This window comes from Psammomys obesus, unplaced genomic scaffold, assembly GCF_907164565.1.
Source record: "Psammomys obesus unplaced genomic scaffold, mPsaObe1.curated_primary_1811, whole genome shotgun sequence".
Lineage (NCBI taxonomy): Eukaryota > Metazoa > Chordata > Mammalia > Rodentia > Muridae > Psammomys > Psammomys obesus.
The window spans coordinates 5,795,714-5,821,207 of NW_026596095.1; the positions used below are offsets into that span (position 1 = coordinate 5,795,714).

At 38.5% G+C, this 25,494-nt stretch overlaps 1 protein-coding gene across 2 annotated transcripts in view; it reads right to left on the minus strand.

The window, feature by feature from the left end:
• The window catches only part of Snx7 (sorting nexin 7), an 87,465-nt gene that overhangs the window by 27,470 nt on the left and 34,501 nt on the right, over window positions 1-25,494 (minus strand). For both annotated transcript variants that reach the window (XM_055628239.1, XM_055628240.1), the window contains exons 5-7: window positions 24,242-24,440; window positions 19,870-20,069; window positions 16,683-16,769 (exon numbers count right to left, since the gene is read on the minus strand). In XM_055628239.1, coding sequence (XP_055484214.1) covers window positions 16,683-16,769; window positions 19,870-20,069; window positions 24,242-24,440 — 486 coding nt within the window. The remainder of the gene's footprint in view (window positions 1-16,682; window positions 16,770-19,869; window positions 20,070-24,241; window positions 24,441-25,494) is intronic.

Consider the following 25,494-nt stretch of genomic DNA (forward strand, 5'->3'; position numbering starts at 1 on the left):
AAAAAAAAAGTGACTTGACTTGTTTTCCTATTATTTCTCTAAGGATGTTTTTAATACCTGAAATTACCATAAAATCTTAAAACGTGAATGACCCTATCCATAAAAGTACATATCACCCAAATTTTTAAGTAAAATAATATGATTTGAGAATTATTATTCTTACTCAAAATATCTGTTTTTCTTTTTTAAATTACTTCTCTACTATTTCCTTTTATGGAGAAGGAAAAGCACAGCCACCCAATGTATTCAGATGTTAAAACTTTCTCTTCACAGTAAGACAAGCTGAGGAAATTATCTTTTGGAAAAGTTCTTGAAAATAACATACCTAAATAAAAAGATTTAGATTGCCACTCTATCACAAGACAATAGAAAACTCAAAAATTAAATTCTAATCTGACAGTTACCTCTCCTTAACAAGCACTAATTAAATTGCAGGGGAGAGTGAAGAGAGCTCTTAACAATAAAATTGTATTATTTTCTGATCCACAAGAGAGGTAAGATGTGTCTGGAGAAATTAAATGCTTGATTATACAATGCTGTTCAGGCACACACGTGATTGCTAAGTAGTACCTTTCTTAACACACTTCATAATTCATACTTTTCTCAAGAAGTGGAAACTCTCTCTCCTTGAAATCCACTGCAAAATTTATTATCCAAATGTAGCATGCTCAGTAGTACACAATGGATTCTCTACAAATGACAACTTGAGTCTGGGAACACCCACAAATGCTGTTGATGAATCACTGTTGAAGCCAGCACCGCTAACAGCATTAGCGTCCTTCAAATAGTAATTACTGCTTCTCAATACACTGTAGGCACAGAAAACCAATTACCTAAATCGCACCATTCTAGGAAATGACGAGATCCCCCTTGAATCCTTTTATCAGGCAAACAGAGCAAACATGAGCAGGGATGGAAAGCGCTCCTTTCTTTCTAAGGCTTCCAGCAGCCCATATAGAAAACTGATGGGGTGGCTGATGGGGTGCCTCTGATGGGGATGCTGATGGGGTGCCTCTGGTGGGGTGGCTGATGGGGTGTCTCTGGTGGGGTGGCTGACCTTTGCACAGGACAGCTAACAGTGCTGCGTGGAGGAATGACCATTTCCATTTGGCTTAATCAGAACTGTTAGCCCTGTTAAATTCACTGTTTTTGAGAGAGACTGAATACATGATTAGAGATGTCGTTTGTTGGATGGCTTGGGGAAAGGCATTTAGGCGGTAGAGTGCATTGACAAGCCTGGATGTGTTTCCCAAAGATCTACACCGCTGAATGCTTGGTCCCCAAGCAATGACTCAACAGGGGCCCTAAAATAAAACAATGAGGCCTACTGAACTCTGAATTAAAGCTCTAAAATGGTGACCTCCCAAATAAACCCTTCTTCCTTATACATTAATTATCTTAGGTATTTTGTCATAGTGATGGAAAACCAATGTAGCAATATATATATATATATATATTTATAACAAAATAATATGGTAATCATCATATATATATATATATATATGTTATTTTTGCCATGGTATTACCTTTATTATACTTTAATTAAGTAAATTCCCTTGATGTTTCTGTAGACATCCATCACCTCTATTTGAATCACTATCAGAACTAAAGTTCCATGAGATATGACTTCTCCTCTTTGATTAAAAACAGTTGTTAAAATTATAGCTCACTCTAAAACAGAGATACTCCATAGTCACTCTACAGAAAGCAATGTTCTACTCTGAACTACCCAGTGTCATGGCAGTAGCTACATAAGACTGTGGAAATGTAGCTAGTGAATGTGAGGAATTTGAGATTTGTCTTTAATTTAAATTTATTCAAATTTTATGTAAATAATTTCTGCTTATTTTATGCCATATTTGAAATTACAGCTTTAGACGGTCATGAGCACTCATATTCAACAGCTTTCAGGTCTGTAAGAAGGGATTCTCTCCCAAAAGCATCCTTAAAGAGTACTGTTTTTAATTGGCTTCCTAAAAAGCCTCTGATATTACTGGGTATCTCAGTCACCTCACTCTGTGTGGCGGAATACCATTTTGAAAGAGATACCAGTCTGCATCAAACTCTAGTAAAGACATTTTCAGGTCCATATAGTAGTCCATATTCAAAGTCTTGAATTATGAGGCCATTTGCAGAACTAGTCACCTTGCTGTTTGCCATGGAAGCAGTATCCCAGAGATCGAGTTCTTAAAGAAGTTGCATATAGAATAGAGAGCCAAGGAAATGGCTCGGTTGGAAAGTGTTTGCTTGACATGTAAAAAGCCAGGTTCACTTCTGTGATGCCATCACTGAGTTGATAGATCCCTGGACAAGTCATGGAAATGTGGGGGGGGGGGGAGTGAGAGAGCCTCTCAAACAATCTAGGCGGATGGCTTCTGAGAAATGAAATCTGAAGTTGAAACACACACACATACAAACACATGCAAAAGAGTTGACTACAAAGCAAAACTCAGATATATTTCATAGGAAGCATCACAAATCACTAGGGAAAATATTATTAGGTCATGAACTGCTTTGGAAAATCTGGATGGTTCTCTCAAAAAAGATACAGGTGATTTCCAGAAGAACTGTGGGACAACCATATATGAAGACAGAGATTTCAACCAAAACGTACAGATTTTAGCCAGAAGTAATTCTGAGTAGCTCAAATTATTCAACCATAAGAAGCAACCTTAATTATGGAAATCAGTGTGGCAGTGGCTCAGAAAGATGAGAATCAAGCTACCTAGAGATCTCCTCAGGCTTATGTCCCGAGGACCCTGCCTCCAACCACAGAAGCAGCTGCTCAACCGTGTTCATTCCTGCTCTATTCATAATAGCCAGAAAATGGAACAAACTGTACAATCCTCAACAGAAGGAAGGATCCAGAAAATATGGTACACTTACCTAATGGAATAGTTATCAAACATTAAAAGGATTTAAATCGTAAAATTTGCAGGTAAATGGATGGTGCTAGAAAGAGGAAAATCACCCTGAGTGAGGCAACCTAGACACAGAAAATCAAATATGATACATATTTGTTTATATGTAGATATTAGTCCTTAAGTCAATGAAAACCAAGGTACAATCCACAGAACCACGGAGGTTAGGTGTAGAGTATGGGACTAGGGGGGCATGGGAAGATCTCCTAGGACCTAGAATAAAAGTTCCATACCTCATCCGTCATAACTATCTATTCTATGGCCCTTTCCTAGGGAGAATCATCTGTGTCCTCTACTCCCTTACGTAAGTGGAGAGGCAGAGAAGAAAGGGAATGGGGGAATATGGGGCAAGATAGCGAAAATAAAGGGCAATTTGAGTGGTAGTATGGAGGCGACTCACAGTAGACACTTTGTGACATAATGCATATACATAGGAAGCGATCTAAATGAAATTACCAAATAACCACATAGATAGGTGATCTCTTGTTATCAGATGAAGCTTCCAGTACTGAGAACGGGCTACATCTAATTGATTTGTTGTCCAAAGGAGTCCTGTGAGAAACTCCAAATAACTGTTGCCAAGACTAGAAGTTGCTACCTGTAAACCGAAAGCAAAGCCCCATTGCTGAAGACAACACCTACACACCTCAGTGAGCACAAAGTCAAGCTGGTGCCTACATAGAGCCTTCACCCTTACATGCTATTGTCTTGAACAAGAAGGTACTCTGCATACTACCAAAGGAGAAATCATAAACACCAACAGGACAGCAAACACTGGGAGCTATAACGGTGTCCCGCCTGCAAAATATGCTAGAGCAATAGTGGCATAATGCGTATATGAGTAACCAATCAATATCTGATTTGACTTAAGGCCCACTCACTCCACAAGACTGTTTGTGGGAGGAACCATTCCCCAGCTTTGAATCCTGGACTGTACAAGCACAGTGAGATGGATGTGCACATGGATACATTTATTCTTTCTCTTCGTAACTGTGGGTACCTTTGGTTTTTCATCTTCCTACCTTTTTGGCTTCTGAGATATGATGGGCCATAACTTAAAAAGTTGTGAGCTAAAATGAAATTGTTTCACCTTAAGTTTCTTTTCTCAGATTTTTTATTATCACAGCAACAGGTTATGAAACTAGGGCAGCATCTAATGAGCAAAATCCAGAATCAAAACAGAAAAACAAGCTTATACACGAAAGCAATAATGCATTCTTCATAAATGAAATGCATAATCTATTCAGGATATTTTTTTTTCCTTTTCAGATAGTACCATATCTATAGTTTGGTCCCACTGATAAGGCTTGGTGTAGATGGTACAGACATTTGTTGTATATGAATGATAAATAGCTCTTCTTTGGAGAATAACTGATTGTTAATTGTAAATCCATTGTGCCAGTCCTTATCAAGCATGAGTTAATGCAGTTGGCTCAATGGAGTACTACTGTTACTAGTCCACAAACTAGGAAGCAAAGAAGTTAGCAAACTTGTCTAAGATTTCACATTTTCTTCCAGGGGTTTATCTTACAGGATTACTGGTACACTCACAGAAAGTGTAAACAAAAGGTTCTTCACGTAAGCATTGTTTACAAGATGAGAAATAACAAACATTCAGCAATTAGGGTAAGGGTAAATAAATTCTGGTAATTCTCACAATAAACTCTCTTGTAGTTATAAAAGGCCAGCTGATATGGTCTCTAAGACATATGGTATAAAGAAGGCAAAGCTTTCCTATTGAGGTTGCCTTGTTCTGCCTCCATATGAAGGCTTTCGCCTTGTCTTATTGTTTCTTGTTTTTCCCTGTTTGGCTGTTGTCTTGTGGAGGCCTTCCCTTTTGTTGAAGAGGGAATAAACAGAGAATGGATCTGGGAGAGGGGAACTAGAGGATAGTTAAGGGTCTACACTACAAGGTTTGCAATTTACTCTTCAATGGTTCAATGGGAAACATCAGAGTTGTAGTAGAAATGTTGGGAAGTCTGTCACTTTGAGATACAAAATTTAAATAAAGGCCTGTAACTTCCTGTTATAACATGATGCAGAGGTTATCCATTGGATCCAGAGCAAACTCCAAGGCCTGCAGAAGATACTACTTCCTCTATTCCTCTTGCCACAGCCACCAGTCCTGTCTTATTCTCAGGCTCCTGAAACCTGTTGAGCCTCGTCCCTTCTGAGGGTCATGGGTCCTTTTTAAAAATTATTATTGAATGCTATGCTCCTGATTTTGAAGCAAATGTCTCCTACCATTACTTATTTCCTCTTAGAGTTGCCTATCCAGAAACAGACACTCTTTTCTTATGACTACAAATACAGGTCATACACCACCTTGCTTTATTTTCTTCAAAGCACAAATATCTATCTAAAATTACCACAGTCATTTATTATCTTGTTCTACTTGTTTTCAAGCCTTTTCTGGTAGATTATAAGTTCCTTAGGGACAGAGATGGAATCAACCTTATTTGTTTTCTGTGTATTATATTCCACCTAATGCCTGGACATTAAAAGAACTAATAATTATTGATGTGTCCTATGTATTTTTAAAGATATGTATAAGTAGTTATATCTATTGAGACTTTCTAGACCTCAGTTTTCTCATATATTAAAAAAAATTGTGATCTGAGGCTTGAAAGATGGATCAGCAGTGAATTGCACTTTCTACTCATGAAGAGGACTAGTTTGGTTTGCAAACTGTTCAGGAAGGTCAAAACCACCTGTAACTCCCATTCCAGGGGATCCAACTGCCCCTTCTGGTCTCTAAGGAGACCTACATTCATACATACAGAGCCACACATGGAAACTCTCATACACACGTAATTTTAAAAACTAGAATAATTCTTAATAGTCATGTGCTGATATAGCTACTATCTACCTCATAGGATTATCTACTAGATGATGGAATCAAAAGGTTAACACAGTGCTTGGCATACAATATGCAACCAAAAATTATTGAACATAGTCACAGAAGGAAAGTACCAGTTTGGGACCTAGAACATATTCTGTATTCTTTTATAAAAACCTATTTTATTTTTATTGTATGTGTATTGGGATAAGGCTCCGTATATATACCACATGAATATCTGATTCTCAAAAGGGCCAGAAGAAAATTTCAGACTGCATAGAACTGGGGCTACAGATAGTTGTGAGATGTCAAGTGAGTGCTGGGAACTGAACCAGGACACTCTGCCATAGGAACAGAGCTCTTAAGAACTGAACAATTTTTTTAGCCCTCTACTATGTGTTTTAAAACTTGAATGGTGATGTGTTCACAGATTTCTCCTGAGTTGCTATTCCAGATGACAAAAGATTCAGTAGAGACAAAGCCTTACTACCCAAAGCCTACGAATTCACAATATATCAAAATGCACTTTCTATGAAGATAACTATGCAAGGGAACAAACAAAAGCTATTAGTAATTTTTTCTTCCTTTGAGATCAGATCTCACCACATGAAACCCAGTTTGACCTTGAACATATGTGTTTCCTGTCCCAGCCTCACCAGTACTAAGTCTACAGGTATATAATATCATGACCAACTTGGCTTTATTTTTAAGTTTTTTTCAATACTCATGAATAAGAAAGTTGTTCATATTTCAAAAGATGTGTTTTTAGGATATTATTATATACTATAAAATTTCTCATACATTTGTACTGTAACTTAGCAAATTTTTAATAGCCAAAGTTCTGGATTTAAAAATTAATTCTTCAGAAATAAGCCTTTTTTAAAGAAAGCATCATTTCTGGGTGTTCACAGATAAAGAATGGCTAATGTCTAATTAAGGTTACAAGTTAAGGGTGAGTGAATCAAAGCTCTCTGTAGGCTTCTGGCTTCCTGTATGCTATTGCTCTAAGCATAATCAAATATTTATTGAGTGTCCAAGCCGAGCTGAAAGTGAAAGAGATATGTAAGACAGACCTTCAGGGCACATTTTTTATTAACAAAATGTTTAAATTAAAAAAAAAAAAAAAGAATCTCTGTTGAGTGTCTGCATAGGACAGCTGTTTAATCTATTATACTCATGGCAGGAGGACCCCACAAAGAAAATCACAAATCCAAATCCCAGACATAGAAGGGTGTTTTAAATACAAGAAAAAGGCCTATAATTTTAAACTACTCTTTTTACTTATCCATCTGTTAGTTTTCCTGTTGCGGCAAAGACAGGAAAGGAAAGGATTCTGGAGAGAGGCAGAACTTAAGATTGTCCCTTGGAAAATGAGCTGTAACAAAGACCTCCAGTATGTGCTGGCCTTCCCTCGCCTGCAGACTCCCATCACAAACACACAGAGGCCATTGTCAACACTCCCAGGTACTTCCCTCAGAGTAATAAAAGTTACTTCCACACATAATTCATTGGCAACATTTTAAAAGTACTTTGTTTTTCCTTCTCTCTCAAGTATCTGCTGATGAGTTGTATGGGTCAAAGTGACAGGAGCCACTCAGAGCTTAAGTTTGTATTTGCAGAGGTCATGCTGATGTCTGTTCATTCGGAAAGAAATAACTCAAGAAATGAATACTTGGTCATGAATATACTGTATAAAAGCAGCTGGTCTTGCAGATGATTTGAGGGTTTAGCTCTAGTCCTTGTAATTGGTTTTTCACATGCTCATGTTGGATTTATCATGATTCCCCAAATTATATTTTAATGGTTAAAAAACAGTAAGTGGAGAAAGACCAAAGTACAAGAGCTGGAGGGATGGCTTAGTTGTTACGATCATATACTGGTCTTACAGGGGTCCCTAGTTCAGTTCCCAGTGCCCACACAAAGAGGCTCACAACCACATGTAACTCCAGCCCCAGGGGATCTAACATTCTTTTCTGGCTAAGTGTGGCTTAGCTAAAATGGTTGCCACACTCCCCAAACACAACTTTTAAATAGTGCGCATGCATCCAGATGCACTCAAATAGTCATTAGAGTACCATTCCACTGGCCACAGAGCCAGGTGAGGAGATACAGTTTAGTACTCTGAATTCTGCCTCCCTCCATACATATCTATACATAGACATATATAGATACATAGATATAGATGTTAAGAAATTGGTTCTTGCCAAATGTTTTGCCACAGAGATAACCCTCAAACCTCTTCCTCTACTCCTCTTTTTATGGACAATATGAAGTTCTAACCGGCAAACCTGCAGCTTCCACGTTTTGATATAGAAGACTGAAAAGGCATAATGTACACTCCAAAGAGAGTTCTTCTTATATGTTTTAAAATTCACAAGCCAACCTTGGCTCAATGCTAGCAAAGGGGTCTAGTAGCTCTCTGGGAAGGTACTCCTCCTTTGCATCTCTCATAGCTGAGGAAAATACAACAGAGTATAAGAAACTTTCCCTACACTAAAAACTCAGTCCAAGACCTTTGCCAGGAAACTCTGTGATCTCAAATAGCCCAGGCAATCCTGGGACTGGAATTAATACCTTATCTTAAAACTCTTTGCAGGCACTGCTGTATTAGAAATGCTAGAGGCACAGAAATAAATGACTAAGAAGAAAACCATCCATGCAGCAATTCCAAGCCTAACAGCCTCCTGCTTGTGGAAAATTTTCACTCTTTCATCAAATATTCATTGGTGTTTTCTCTAAAACTGTCTTTTGTGAGTTTCTGTAAGTAGGCCAAACATACATACATACGTGTGTTTGTGTGTGATATAATTTAATCAAGCCAATGAATATCTGACAATGGCAGTCTAGCAAAAAAACACTGAAAGGGAAAAGAATTAATGGCATCCCCCAGAACATGCAGGAAGAAAGCTGAAGAGGACTTCCTTGTTACTGCGCCAGTCTCTCACCCATCCCACCTTCCCACTCAGCTATGTATATGTGAACGCAAGGTGCTGCTAACCTATTCGTAGGGAAGAAGGTGTTCTCAGTAGTTTTTATTTTGATCCATAAATCATGCTATTCTTTTATTACTTTCTGAAGAGACTGCTTTTTCAGGGAATTATAGTAGCTGGAACAAGTCAATTCTGGAAGCCATATCCTTACTCTGTGATTGATTATAAAGTATTTTTATAATACTGACACCAAATCATGAAATAAAGTTTGCGGGATGCCATTTAGGATAAACTGATAAATTAAATATAAAGAGAAACTCTCCTTTTTTTCCAGGGGACACCCACATGCTTTGTGATTATGTTAGCGTTTATACACATAGCCTGTGGGTCTTTCAAGACAAGAACAATATGAGAAGAGACAAGAAGAGAGGAAATCAGGCTATTGGTATGGCCCAGTGTATAAAGTATTTTCCCTGTATGTGTGAGGACCAAAGTTCAGATCCAACCATCCATATGAATGCTGGGAAATGGGATGGGGTAGCAGCCTACCTATAATATCAACCCCAGGGAGACAGAGATAGGTGATCTCCAAAGCAAGCTGGTTAGACTGACTGGCAAGTTCTAGGTTCAGGAAGAGGCCCTACCTTAATACATAAGGTAAGGAGCAATCAATGAAGACAACCATCATTGAACTCCTGCCTACACACACACACATACACACACACACACAAATGCATGTACCTACACACATGGAAACATGCAAAGCATACTACACACACAAAGACAGAAAGAAGTGTGTCTGCACATAATGCACATAATAGGTAGAAATAAGGTATATAGGAAAAAAAATAAGTAAATAATCAGGAAAGAGAGGTGAGCAGCAAATATCCAAGAAGGTGCTGCTTGCCTCGCTCCTGTCATAGTAACAGCTTACTAGATAAATATTCTTATCCCTTTGGCTTCCTAGAATCAGAGAAGGCAATCTTCCTCTGTGCAGATTTAGCACACCACTAAGAACATTTGGAAATTAATAACCACCATTTGAGGATGAAAGTAAAACATTGTTTCAAAAATAGCAAGTCATACAGAGCAAGTACCAGCCTGAATTAATTTGGTATCTGCTTGGAGCTACTGAAAACAGCTATATGCAAATTCATATTATAATGATCTTATGAAAATGTATTTTTTTGCTCACATAAATATAGTGCTAAACAGCTATGGCATTATATCTAGATCCAAATTTCAGTCTATGCACATATTGCTAAATGTCAGATGTATTCATATTCATTTATATCCGAATGCTGCATTGAGTGGAAAACTATAAATCATTCATTCCAAAATAAAAATAAAAATAAAAAGGATATGCAGCCATATTTAGCACCACAGATGAACTTTATTTATTTTACAGTTAGGTGGGGAAGTGAATAAGCATTTTCACACAGAAGCTCTGACTGAAAACTTAACCAAACTGCAAAGTACACTAGCTCCCACACATCCTTGTTTCTCCTCGGAATATCAGTTGTCTTACCCTCTCATTCTTTCATCTTCGGTGCAAAGTCTCTATTCCCGTAAAGGCCTTCTTTACTGGAGCACATGACACAGGGCAGGCATCACAGAATATTCTGCCTATGTCCACACGAATCATTCTCTATCCCATTCAATTGTTTGAATTTCTCAAAAAATGGAAAACTGGTGAATATGTTCAATGGTCCTAATCAGATTTATTTATTTCATTCATCCATTGAATTACCTACCAGAAGTCAAGCTGTGTAAATTTCTCAATAGCTATTCATTCTTCGATTTTTCCCACTGTTATTGATCGCTTTGGAATATGTCAAAGCCAAGGTCAGAATTTCTTTCTTCACTAGTTTTTCTCCCCTTAGTGACCTTAGCTGATCTCATGACATTGAATGTCATCCACCTGCTAATAATTTTATATGTGATATCTAGCTGCAGCCCTCCATAGAGCCTCATAAGATTCATAAGGACCTATCTTCTTGACCTTCCTTCTTGTTCCTCTCCTGCCTGGAACACATACTTTCCCAGTAAGTAATCTAGAGCATTTATTCAAAATTTTGTCGAATATCTCTTCCCAACATGTCACCTTACTGTGGTTTAAAGCGGCACATTTCTAAGTTTCTTCTCTACTTTTTTATTTCTGTGTTGATAACCACTATTTGCCTCTCATGAGCTAGAAATGGAAAAGGTAACAATGAATCTGTTCTCCATCTACCTCTCTCTCAAGTTAACACTTCCCTGAAGCCCATCAAGACAGATTCAGTTCAAGATTTCACTGGATTTAGAAGGCCCAAAATATGGAGTTTCATTCCTATATCTGAGGAGGAAGGCTCCCTGACCAACTGCCTCTGTACTCCTGTTAGCTGCTTTCCCATAGCTCCCTGGAGCCATGATTCTACACATCCCTCTAACTTCCCAATTTGTCATGCTTTGTGAACTTAAACCACCTTTAATAATATCAATTTTGCATAAAGTATTGTCCCTACATGTCAATGAACAAAGTGTTTGTCATTATGCGGGGCCTAACACAATTATTTCTTCTTCACAGAGTAGCTAATAACTACTGCAGAATGTGCTATAAAGTAAGTAATTTACTAGGATCTTATCATTCACTGTTTAAACAAGCAAATTACAAAGGTGCTAACAATTTCTAATACACATATGTAAAGAGAGACATAAAGTTAGAAAATTTGTCTTATGTCATAGTTAATAAGTAGCTGAGCTAGGGTTTGTATGTAAGCCCATCATTGCAAAGCATAGATAACAAAACTTCCAGTAAACAGCTAACCTGATTTTTAAATGAGTTTTCTGCCTTTAGGAAGCAGAGGTCATTTTGAAATCATTCGTTTGCTGCTTAGAGATAAGAACTACGGATCACAAACTCTAAAAAGAAGCCTCAATTAGCCAAGAGGTAATTGCAAGAATTCACTCTCAAACACAATTTTAGATCATATAAAAACATACACCTGTGGTGGGGATATCTGTGTGATGAGTAGAGATGGCCTTAGGGCCATTATTACTTAGTCACCCTATATAGCTACAAGTAACATAAAAAAAAAAAAAAAAAAGACTGGAGCTTGTTATTACCGACCACTCAACTTACTTGAAGGTCACCTTGTGCATTTAGCATGACCTCTGCAGTGTTACTCTGTGGGTATCTGTCTATGCAGTCATTATTATACTCCTAAGTTTTGAATACCTGGTAGCAGCTTCATTTCACCAAGCTTATCATTAGAAGTTACTTATTGTTGCTTGTTGGCCTTGCACATCACATCCCACCCCGATGTGCGTTTGATAAAGCCTCCAAAGGCAGCCTCAGGAGGTCTCCATAGGAATAGCCCCAAGGCTGTCTCCAAAGTAGCCCTGTCTCAGTTGCCATGGTAAACAACCAGGCAGATTGCTATATTCAGTTCTCTGCCAGGGTCGCCATGGTGACTGCAAAGGCCTGCTCCTTAGAAGGACCTCACAAGGGCAGGTTTCCATGGTGACACCCATCCTGCATATTTCCAAGCAACATCTTTTTGGTTGTTCAGTGACCAATCATGGAAGATTCATCTGTGGGTGATTCTGGAAGGTCACTGATAATGCATCATAGTACATAGGGATTTTCGTTTGTATAAAACACATGACTGTGATGGGCATATCTATGTGATGAGAGAAAGGACTCATATACACATTATTTGAAAACATATATGGAGAGTTTTACAAATCCTTAAACTAATCTTTGTGAATTATGAGGCAGATCTGTTTTGATAAGCAATAAAATAAAAAATAAAACGTTAAAGCCTGTCATGAATATATATTATAAATATAATAAAAAACCTTGCAATGTTTCTGTCAAATATGACTGCTTCAAACCTTCATTTCAAATGTTACATGATATAATGGAATAATCAAATTTTAAAATTTTTCCTAGTTTTATAAAAATGATGGGAATATTAAATACAGTGGCATCAAACAGAAAACACACATATGTGCACAAAACATACATGCACAGAAATAAAGAAAGAAAAAAAAGAAAGAAAGTAACTTTAAATTAAAAAAATAAAAATATAATATAGGAAGGAGGGCTATTCTGAACAAATGGTGCCATTGTAAATCATGTCGCTGCTTTCTGGAAATTTTAAAGTCTAGTATTTACTCCAGCAGAAAATTTCTTCTAACCACTACTTTTAGAGGTTGTTAAAATAATTTTTAAAATAGAAAATAAATTCTAGTGTTTAAGTGATTTAATTAAAGTTTCTGTATATGTGTCTACTCTTTATTCTTCCTAGTAGACTCTAAAGAAAACAACATATATAAGCCTGTATAAAAACGACTAATTCTCTTTTTTATCTTCCTTGTTATGTAAACAAAAAAATTTGACTCTTCCTTAGATCACCAAGCTCCTGAATGTACATTTCCCATTATCCTCCTTTATGGATTCTTTTCTCCAGCTCTGTCCACCACGGCCCACTACTCCCCATTCACATTCCACTCAGACAATAGAATTTCAGTTTGGAAAATGACACAGAATTATCTTCTGTAATAGAATGTCATAGTTTCTATAATCTAAAATTACAAAATTTTCTATAATATAGAATTTCAGTTTGAAAAATTACATAGAATTAGGAAACGTGGTATCAAGGATTGGCACTCTCTGATAGGATGTGTCTTAGTTTGGGCCAGGCATCAGCTGGACATTCCCTCAATCTCTGCTCTACCTGCTCTATCTTTATCCCTGAACATCTCATAGGTAGGGCAAATTTTGGAGTTGAAGTTTTTGTGGGTGGTTGGTGTTCCCTGCCCTTTACTAGAAGACTAGTCTAGTTAGAGGACATCCTCTTCAGTCTGTATGGCATCTGCTCCTAGGAGTCTCTGCTTGAGTCCCTCATAGGCAGGAGCCTACCCTGACTTACCTGACTTAGATTGCCTGCTTGTCAGAGACGTCTCCACCTTCAGTTTCTCTTTTCTCTACAGGCCTTCTGTCCTTTTTTCCTTGCTCTTCTCAGGGCTGTTCTCCACCCTCTTAACTCTCTGTGACCCACCCCCTCCTACCTTGTTCCCTCTCTTCAGCCATTACCTCTGTCTATTCTATTCCCTTCTGAGAGACTTTATGCATCTTCACTTGGGTCTTCCTTATTACTTATCTTCTTTGGGTCTGTGCCTCATAGTTAAGCTTTCAGACAGGAGCCTGTCAGAGTCTTCCTCTGAGAGGCTCTATCCAGCAGCACCTCAAAACAGATGTAGAGACTCACAGCCAAACATGGGTGATGCATAGGAGATATTGTGGAATGAAGGGATGAAAGAGAAAGGGAACCAGAAATGACAGGAGCTCCACAAGAAAAACAACAGAGCCAAATAATCAAGGCCAAGAGGGGCTTGCTGAGACTGAAGCATCAACCAAGGACCATGTATGAACTGGACCTAGGTCCCCTACAAAGATGTAGCAGATGGCAGCTTAGGCTTCAAGTGAGTACTCTAGTAAGGGAAGTGGGAACTGCATCAAATTCACTTGCCAGTTTTTAGATCGATTTCACCTGGAGGAACTGCCTTGACTGGCCACAGGGATTGAGGACACTTCTGGTGCAACTTGATGAGCTGGGGTGGGTGGGAAAAGGAGTGAGGGAGGGAAAGTAGGTGAGACTTGGAGGGGAGGAGGGAAGAGGCTACAAGGATGTAAAGTGAATAAAATAAATAAATGAGAAAAATATGTAACCTTCTTAAAAAAATAAATGAAAAAAGAAAAGACACATGAGTAAGGTTCCCAGTCAAATTTTTATGAAGTGTCAGTGTTTTTCACAAAACTAAATTTTAGCCTTTAGCAAGTTCTCCTGGATCAGAGCAGTCATTGTGATTTTTATTCTTCCATTAAATATCTATTGAGCTGGAGGCCTGCTACAGGGTAGGCTCCTGAGAGGATATGGGTGTGATTCTAGCTGAGAATCTTAAGGGGAGAAGGGAAAAGGGGGAGAGGGGGAAAAGGGGAGGGGGGATTAAGACTGAAGTGACCACCTCCTAGACAGGTAGGACTAGTAGAAGGAGGGAATCAACAACCTACCAACAAAACCTGTGATCCAAAAATTATCCTGCCTACAAGAAGTGCAGGGATAATGAGGAAACAATGATAGAGGGAAAGTCCAACCAATAACTGGCCCAATCTGAGACCCACTCCACGGTAGAAAGCCATACCCTGACACTAATAATGATACTCTGCCATGCGTGCAGACAGAAGCCTAACTTGACTGTCCTCTGGGAGGCTCTAGCCAATAGCAGATTGAGACAGATGCAGGGACTTGCAGCCAAGCGTGGGGTCAGAACTCTGGGGGTCCTGCAGGAGTGTCGGGAGAAAGATAGAAGGACCTGGATGGGACAAGAACCTCACAAGAAGACCAACAGAGACAACTAACCCAGTCACATGAGAGCCTTCAGAGACTGAGATATCAACTAAGGATCATGCATTATCTAGACCTAGGCCCCTTGCACATATGTAGCCAATGGGTAGCTTCGTCTTCATATGGGGTGCCTGGCAAGTGGAAGTGGGCTGTTTCTAACATGGACTCTATTGTCTGCTTTTGGATCACTTTCCCCTGGCAGTGTTGCTTTGCCTGGTCTCAAGGGTTGAAAAGAGGTTCAGTCTTGATGTGACTTGATGTGCTGGGGTATGTGGAGGGGAAATCCCAATTTTCTGAGGGGAAGGGGAGAAGAATGAGAAGTGTGTGTGGGGGGAATTGGAAGGAGAGGAGGGAGAGGGCACCCTTGGGATGTAAAATAAGTCATAAACTAATATAAAATTTAATTAAAAAATTCTCAAAAAAATATATTGAGTGACTAGCATAGTTCGCACAGTGCAGGCTGCAAACACTCAGTAGACTAAGCAGCAATTCCTGCCCTTCAGGTGATTAGATTATGGATAGGGAGATTTGGAGAGGAGGCCAAACAGGTCTGGGAGTTGGGGGGGATATAGGAGATTTTGAAGGAAACAGGAAATAAAATGTCATGTTGTAAAGTGATTAATGCAAGAAGCAGCAATCAAAAACCACTACGAGGTCAAGCTCAGGAGGCTACAATACTACAGTTTCACAGGGGGCGTCCAGGATTCCCTCACCACCAGCTTGATCAAGTGTACTCAATACCTATTCCATGACAGTCTGCGTATTTGTTTAAACTAAGAAAGTATTCTTCATAGAGCATCCAACGTAAGATAATGTGCATGAGTCAGTTCCTCTTTGTCTTCACTGTGAAGCAGGGCAGGTCACAACAGTCATCAGCATCCCCTCCAGCCCCACTGTGTTTCAGCAGCCACTAGACTGACACAAACTCTCCCCTCCACGTCTTCCTCAAGTATGAAAGCACAAAGAGTAATTCTACTCTGGGAATACTGTGCTGAAATATGTAAAGGCAAAAAAATAAAAGCACTAAAATGTTGTGAACACTACAATGTAATGTCAAAAATTAAATTACTTTGGAGTACTCCAGCAATATATATAATTGGGCAGTGGAATAGAAAAATCGTTGATCAAAGCTGAGAATTAATGTTTCCCCATAATGGTGAAATCTATGAATTCATTGAAATAACTGTTTTCATAACTGAAATCTCCCATATTTTTAAGGAAGGACTTAACCCTTTAGAAGGAGTATATTTGTCAAGACACTTGCAAACTATGAATATTTTCTCTGAGTACTGACCTGAAATTATGTTAAGTGCTTTTATACCCACTTCCAACATAATGTGTATTTTTTTAGAGCAAAACAAACCAAAACAAAACAATCAAAAACAAAACAAAACATCAGATTTCTATTTCCTTACAGATCAAGTCAATGGAAGTTACAAAGACAGAAAAACATGACTACTAAGCTTGAAGACTTAAAGAATAATATGTTAGAGTTTTTAGAACTTTGAGTATTATTTGCTGAATATTGAGAAATGAGCTCTATGTTGACTATTTTAGACAGTGACTTCTGAATATTCTATTAACAAATTTAAAAACATACCAGATCAGCATCAGCCTTTTTGTAGGTCAAAGCTTCAACTTTTGAATCCAGTTCTGTTTGTATTTGATCTCTTCTCTTCATGACACCCTTCATTTCAAAACAAAAAGGATAAATCAAGTTGGAGTTTGCTCTCATAATCTTTGCCATAACAACTACTTATATTTTATTTTAGAATATAAACAATCTTCAGGAATATATTTCTGATGTAATCAGTCATTTGGGAATATATTTTCATAGGTTAGATTTCTTTACTTTTTAAAATATCAACTGAAATCAAGTATTTAAATTATTTTTATAAATGTTTTATTAGGTTTCACAATGCACATTTTATCAGTTTAAGCATTACATACATGCTTAATATTTGATGGCAAAGTCTTCAAAGAGGGCAGAGAACAGAACAAATAAGCAATAAAGGTCAATGAGAGCAACAGAAACATATGTTCCATCATCCGCTGCTACACCGGAGAGGTCACCTGAGTCACTAACCTGGAAATGTCTGTAATCAGTAGAGTATCTCCTTTGACCCAAAAAGGACAGTTAATCAAACCAGCAATTAAAGCACAAAATCAGGGTACTAGGACATAAATTCGCATCTTAAGAATTTCACTGTGCTCAAAATGTATAAATATTCATTCATTAGCCAAGGTTTGATGAGAAATCATGGCTTCTCCGGTGTACTGATAGCCCGATCTTGTCTTCTGGAATAATTATACCTTCATGTTTAAATGTTTTCAAAGTTAGAACACCTTTGGGAATCAATGAAAATGTAGACCCCGTCTACACCTTTACTACATTTTCCATGTCTTTCACATTGCTTTCACTTTTCTCACGAGATTTAGACTGAACATCATAGACAGGAGTACTTGCCCCCTACAGTCATTTTTCACTGGGTTTAGCAATGTTAAGTAGGGGAGTATTAAAACTGACCCTGGGTTCGGAAACAACTCAACCATTGACAGAAGAGGAGCAGCACACGAAGAGAAGTTTTTCAGAAGGAAGCATGGGGACTCAAGGTGCTTGGAAGTAAAAAAAAACCAGGCTCTGAAGCATTTCAATGAGAACTCCACGGCAGTGGGTTAAAAATGTTTCAGAGATTATTGAGTCAAGTTTCTCTCCCAGCAGAATTTCCCCTCTCTGATAATTTATAGGCAGTTGAGAGCAGGTAGGCTAAAGGGCCCTGCAAGGTCCCATGTGTCTGTGAAGATCCATAGGCTCTTAATAGTTGCTAGAGGAGGGAGAGAGCGTTTCTTCAGTGGTGGGACCGCAGAGAAGTCACTCCTGTTCCTATAAAGCACACCTATTTGCTCTTGTAAGCAACCCAATGAAATCTAGGGAGTCAAATCAAACATCGGTCAGTTCATCAACAAACAAGGCATGAAAGTGGAAGTTGGAAAGAAAAAATACTATATGTAGTGGGAAGGCGACAAGAAAGGGCAATGAGGGTACAAATATGATGAAAATATATACGTGTATGAAGATGCCATATGAAACCAATTTTGCATAACTAGGGTAAACTGTATAAGTACAACATTATTCAAAAAGAGATTAATATTTTCCCTAACATCAGATAAAACAATAGAAAATTCAACTGTGTCACAAATTCCTTTATATCATTTAATTTTCATAATGTTAAGACACATTTTCTTTGCTGTAATCGATTCATACGATATTTAAATGATTCATATTATATTTAAATCCCATATACTTAAGATCTGCTTCTGTGTTGTGCATCACATTTACAAATATATTTTGAATAGAAATTATATTTTATAAGATAACTGGTAAAAATTAGACAATTTTAGTCATTATTTTATCAAGGTATCACTATTCTTCATTTAACTCAGATAAAACGATCTCAATATAAAAGAGAAGCAAAAATGTAATATAAAACTACTGAATATATCACTACAAGAATTCAGTCCACTGAGGAGCTACATAACAAATCATTCTAGTGGCTATTTTATTTCTCATAACTTTAATTACATATGATTTTGTTCTCATGATGCCTAGCTTGGCTTAACATAGGGATAAATACTACCTAGTTGATGGAAGAAGATAAACAAGCCAGAAGAATCGAAAGGAGAGATGACTAATGAGAGAAAACCAAGAGATGTGGCAGAGGCAACAGATGGGGATAAAGAAGACTCCCCTGCCATGAAGCATGGAGTCTCTGGTAATAAGGAGTACTTGTTTATGGAAGACTTCCTAGAATCCAGGTAAATCAAAAGTTTAAAAAGTTCACACACAATCTAATGATTCTCTCAAATAAAGCCTAAACCTGGGAAACAAGAGAAATACCTCATGTTAAAAAAACAAAACAAAACACCAAAAAACATTCTTGGAAACCAACGGTATATGATACCAGAAATCAGTCATGATGGCTCCGATTATAAACAGAAGGGGCTAAGTTGGAATATTCACTTTTATTCCTCCACCTTTTATCCTCCACCCTCTCCCTAAAACTAATCTAAATCTAAATCTAAAGCCAGAAGTAGCCTGCTTTACTGTACAACATAGTGAGAACACAGGGCAGCACATGACAAAAAAACAAAAACAAAACAAACAAACAAAAAACACTGGCAGTGAAAACAGCATTACCAAATGCAAGAATCAGGAAGTCTTAAGTTGAACTGGTAAAGAAGAATGTAAAATGCATATATAAAGAACAAAAGCCATTTTGTTCTTTTACTTTATCATTTTTCCACTTTATATTTTACACACGGTATAAAAGAACACTTTAACGTGGAAGATTTCAGAAGATTTCTGAAGGCACAGCACATATAAAGACCTTACTCAATTACTTTCTACATAATATATACATAATACATATGAAATATATTTTCAAATCATAAATGGTACAAGAAAGTAACTCTCAAGGCAATGAATCTATAAAGCATAGACAAAAACATGTTTGAAAGTAAAAAATTTAAGTAAAAAATTTAAATGTTAGAAGAATGGTCCTTCAGTAAATCTTGATTAAGGATGCTTTGGATTAATGACAATCCTGTAAATTGTTGGTGTTCCTACAGTCTTGGTCTGTGTTCTCCCAGCCACTGGTTCGTGGATACAGTGAACAGATATCTTTTGGACACATACAAGTAAAACATCCAACAAGGACAGGAAAGAGTGGTGGAAACCCAAAGACAGAATCAAATAGGCAATAACAGTGAGTCTTAGAGGGTCATACCATTAACATCTCACTGTAAAGCACATATTCATGGACAATGGGCAGCAAGGCCTCTGACAGGCCAGACATCCGCTTCTCAGTGGCTTTGCAGCACTGGTCAATGCAGCTAGCGATGCCTTTCAGCGTGTCAACGAGCTCTTCCTCTGATGCTGACCAGAGAAGATGAATAGGGCCGTATTCTTTCATTTCATCAAAATAGTCTGAAAAAAAAAAAGGTGTCTTGGTCAATTTACATTTTTTAAAGATTTATCTTTATTTGTGTTCATTTGGTTGGTTGTGTGAGTATATGCCACTTGTGTTCAGGAGACCTCAGAGAGCAGAAAAGGGTGCTGGGACCCCTGGAGCTAGATTTTCAGGGTGTTGTGAGCCCACATTCTGTGATATAGCAGTAAGCACTCTTAACTATTGAGCTATTGCTCCAGGTTGAAAAATTCTTATATAGTATGCAAGGGCATTGTCTCATTCTTACATTTGGATATAAACAAATGCCTATATATATTATTATATATATTATATAATTATATTATATTATCCATCATTAACTAGCCAAAATTCTAGAGTGTACAAGACTGTTTCTGAAGTGCTACTAAGTATAAACAAAATGAGATGTCTTTTTCACTATCCTTGCTTGAAAAAATATACAACCATCAGAGCTAGTTAAAGATGACCAATCCTCACTTAGAAAGATAAATGAGATGTGCATTGGACGTATGACAGGAGTCTACTACAGAAGGCATCTGAAAGACTCTACCTAGCAGTGTTTCAAAACAGATACTAAGACTCAACCAAACCTTCAGCAGAAGGGGAGTTAGTATGACGTGGAAAGGACAGGAGCCCCACAAGGACCAAATATATCTGGGCACAGGGGTCTTTTCTGAAACTGTTTCTCCAACAAAAGACCATGCATGGATATAACCTAGAACCCTTGCTCGGACGAAGCTTATAGTAGCTCAATAACCAACTGGATTCCCATAGTAAGGGGAAGAGGGACTATCTCTGACAGGAACTCAATGGCAGGCTCTTTGACCTCCCCACCTCCCAAGGGAGAAGCAGTCCTGCTAGGCCACAGAGGAGGACTTTGCAGCCAGTCCTGAAGATACCTGATAAAACAGGGCCAGATGAAAGGGGAGGAGGTCCTTCCCAATCCGTGGACTTGGAAAGGGGCAGGGAGAAGCTGAAGGAGGGAGGGTGGGGTTGGGAGGGAATAAGGGAGCGGGATACAGCTGGGATACAGAGTTAATAAAATGTAACTAATAATAATAAACAATAAAAAAGCTTCCACCTTTCATATAAATATGTGTAGATATTTTATCTAAGTGTATCAGAGCCAAGATTCTAAAAAGAAAAAAGTCTTTCTTCCTTTCTTTTAACTATATTAACGCTTGAACAGTAATTACTACCCACTAACTTGAGCAAAACTGTAGGCTTTCTTCCTTTATTTTCAAGAAATCACCATATACACAACAATATTATTCCCTGCATTTAACTGTCTTTCCACACAGTGTAATTCGCTGAAATCTATTCTGCCACTCAAAGCTATTACTGGAACATTTCTCTCTATGATCAAGATGTAGATTATCTTATGAGGATAAAAGTTTTAATCCAACTCTTTCATTTTTCTGAGTCTAAGCTCATCTCTGTTAAAGAGTGAGGACACTAAAACAGAAACCAAACATTTCATCAGTTCTGTTCTCAATACGTTTGTATATTCATGGTTCCTGTTAGGTAGCTAACTGTTTTTTACTACAGCCTTCTTTAAATCGCCCAGCATTCCCCTACACACCAACATTTAGTGACTTTCCCTGGAATTCAGCTAGTAATGTATGCATCTAGTACACGGAGGTCCGGGGCAGGCACAGCCATAACCTCTTCTTTACTCCATAGCACAGAGAAACAACATAGCATGTGGGAAACAGAATTCTGCAGAATAAACTGGGGAACAGAAAAAGAAAAGGAAACCAAACATTTTTAAAAGAATGTGCAGAATGAAAAGCATCAAAAGAGAGACTGCCAGTCATTGCCCTCAAATGTTTCCTGATGTGGATTTGAATGAATACCCTGCACAGGTCAGATTCCAAAACTCCTAAGGGAATTTGCATTATTTTGAGTGAAATCCTGTCTCCAGTTCTCTTAAGGAGGCTTCACATTTTTCTTCTTTTTTCATACAGTAGAGTTTGATCCTTTTTTTTTTTTCCCTACCCCAATTTCTCCCATATCCTCCTGTTCTTAAATAATGGAAAGTCTCCAAGTCTGGGCCAAAAGCGTACGCTCTGGAAATAAGAGCTCAAATTTAGCAAGTCTGTCAGAATCAAGCTTTGTTCACAAGGAGTGAAGTCCATTCAACGGTCTCCTTGCCTGTAGACTCAAAGCTTACGGACACCTTTGTGGCTCTTACAGGTAAGCAGTTTGCACAGCATGCTTCAGCTAGCTGTCCAGCCTAACTGTTCATCCCAAACATGCCTCACAGAGCTGGAATCATGGAAACTAGTTAAACTAATTAGCTTCTTGGGAATATGGAAAATGGTAAGCCACACACAGTGATGCATAACTAATGTCCTAGCATGGCCGAGTACATATTGAGACCTCATGCAAAGAGAGAAAAAGGGTAAGAAACACAAAAGACAAAGGGAAAAGGGAAGCGAAAAAGAGAAAGAAAGAAAATGACAAAATACAAAGTGGAGCAAACCCAGTGATTAAATCGCATTCAGATGCTACAAAGCGAAGACTGTACAATTAGGAAAACAATTTCTTACTTTCAGAAAAATAAAAGTACAGACATTACTTTCCTGTACTTTCAGGAAAGTAAATCATTCTGTTTTATATTTTAATTATTTCTTATGATCAATCCTCTGTATGTTTAGGTATGTATGAACGTATATGAGTGTGCTCATCCATGTGTCTACACATGGAGGCTAGTGGTTCATGTTTGGTGCCTTCTTCTATGGCTTTTACCAGTTATTTTCAGACAGGATCTGAAATGGGCTCCCCAGTATTTCTTGGAAGGCTGACTGTCCAGTGAGCTTCTGGGCTCCACCTGTCCCTGCTCCTCAGATGGGGAGTTACAAATGCCGTTGTGGCCAGAATCCCATGATTGCTGGAGACTCAGACTCGGTTTCCCATGCTTCCACAGCAAGCGCTTTAAACACTGAACCATCTCTTACCTCCATTCTAGGTTGCTTTTCTTTTCCCCCTTTAAATTTATTCATGTATTTATTTGGGGGAAGGTGTAGCCATGTGCCACAGGGTGCCCATGGAGGGCAGAGGACACCTTGAAGAAGTGTCTTCTTTCTCCTCGTGGCTGCTAATTACATAGTATAGACTAGAAATAAAATTTCCCTCTGACTGTCTTAAAGTACCTTACAGGCTAATGATGGACAAATTAACAAATAAGGAGTCAGTACAGTGACTTCTTTTGCAAGTGGCTCCTCATCTCCAGTACCAACATATATTAGAAAACATGTTTGCTGATTCATCGTCTCTTTATTAGTTTAAAATCAGAAAATAAAATCATTAAGCAATTGCAGTATAATCATTAATGACTAAAGAGCAGCATTGTTTTTTAAAAGCGGGTAATAGGAAAGACCTCCATTTTTCTAATACTTAAAACTTTATGACATACATGGAAGAAGCCATCCTACTGTTCTCTTCCTGTATAAGACACTAATACAAAAAATGCAATTCCTGAAATGCCATTCTTTGATTTTTGAGACATGGTCCATGCTGAATATTTGATATCAACTTCATAGAATGAAATCCAAAATTGGAGCTGGCATTACCATCATGTCCTGGTCTACATATGGAAACTAGAACAGCAAGAGCACCCTAAAACCAAATGGGGACTGGCCATGACTACCTAAGAACTCATCTCTAAAGAAATATGTGTGTGTGTGTATGTGTGTGTGTGTGCAGGGTGTGTGTCTGTGTGCAGGTGCATATTCATGTTTGTGTGAGTGAGTGTTCATTCATTAGTATGTGGGTGTGGGGGAAGATCAGAAGGCAACCTTGGGTGTGTTCCTCAGGGGCTGTTTTATGAGGAGGGTCCCTCAGTGTGACCTTAGGCTCACTGATTCAGACTTGTGGACAATGAACCCGGAGAGCTGCCTGCCTTGATTCCATGCACACGCCACCATACCCGGGTTTTGAGATGGGTGCTGGAAATCAAACTCAAGTCCTCATATCTGAGAGTGCGTCAAGCATGGTAAAGACGGAGAGAACTCCCGGTTCCTGAAAATGTTTCAAATGATGGCCGGGCATGAGCCGTTATTTATAAGGAAAACCCTGGCAGGGTCACCACAGCACACCACTGCAGCCAAAGTGAATATTGGAAAGAGGCTGAGCATCTGCATGACCAGTCTTTAATGGCCTCACCTACCCCTTTCTTCCTTGTAGATTCTCTGAGATATTTTGTCTATTAGGTTGATTTTCTGGCTAAAGGTTTCAATGAAGTTATTCATTTCCATGAACTCCTCTGGCCGGTTCTTCACTCCCCTCATGGAAGATGCTACCGCCCTGACAGTCTGCCCCATCCTGCTCAGCAAGCCAGGTCCTTGCTTCTTATAAGAAGACAATTCCTGGAAACAGAAAGCGAAATGACTACGGTAAGTCAACCAGCATAATTCCAAGCTGCAGCCAAGAGGAAGACAGTCAGAACAACACAGGGTCAGTGATTAAGAAAATGTGATAAGGAATCTTTTTTAGGCCTACTTATATTTTATGTGCACGTTTGTATATTTGCCTGCGTGTATGTACGCTGAGGATAATGCATGCACTGTCCTCAGAGCACAAAAGAGGGTGTTATATTCCCCCAAAACTGAGGAGAGAGGTAATCATGAGCTGAACTCAAGTTATCTGCAAGAATTTAAAGTGCTCTTAACCACTGAGTCATCTCTCCAGACCCCAAACTACATTTTAGAGCTGACATTCCGTATGAAAATGATCCAGAGAAGATTTCGTAGGGCCCACATTACTGCTGAGAAGAGTGGAAACCTTAATTAGTTCTTCATGTATAACAGGTGAGATTCACTGACCGCTTGATGTGTTCTGGTAACTACATGCGTGGTCTTACACCCACAACTGACAATAAACCAGTGACACGTTCTACAGTTTTCCCCGTTTTACAAAGTAAAGTAGGAGCACAGGTAAGATGAGTAACTTGTTCAAGGCCTATGGGAAATTAAGCCATAGGAGGGCTAGGGTGGGATCACAGCAGTCTGTTTCAGAGGGTCCACAGCTACACAAGACACACTCTGCTTCCTTCAAGTTCTCATTTTAGTTCACAGGCAGACGCTCCCTGACCTCAGCTCTTCAACCAACTGGAGTGGGTAAACTGAGGCACCACCTCCACTAACCGGCTGTCTGCATAGGAAGCTGTTTAATAAGACATAGTTATTTCAGAGTTCACATGGGAGAGACAGCTATAGACGGGGGAAAAAAAGAGGCCATACTATAAAAGGATATGTAGCCATGAAAAACCATCCCTTGTAGTTAACCAAACAATAAAACAGAGCTCATGAGATTCTGAGGAGGGATGCAGCATTTGTTGAGACATTCGTATGTTTGGGATAAAAGTTGGAGTGTGTACATATATATATATATATATATATATATATATATATATATATATAT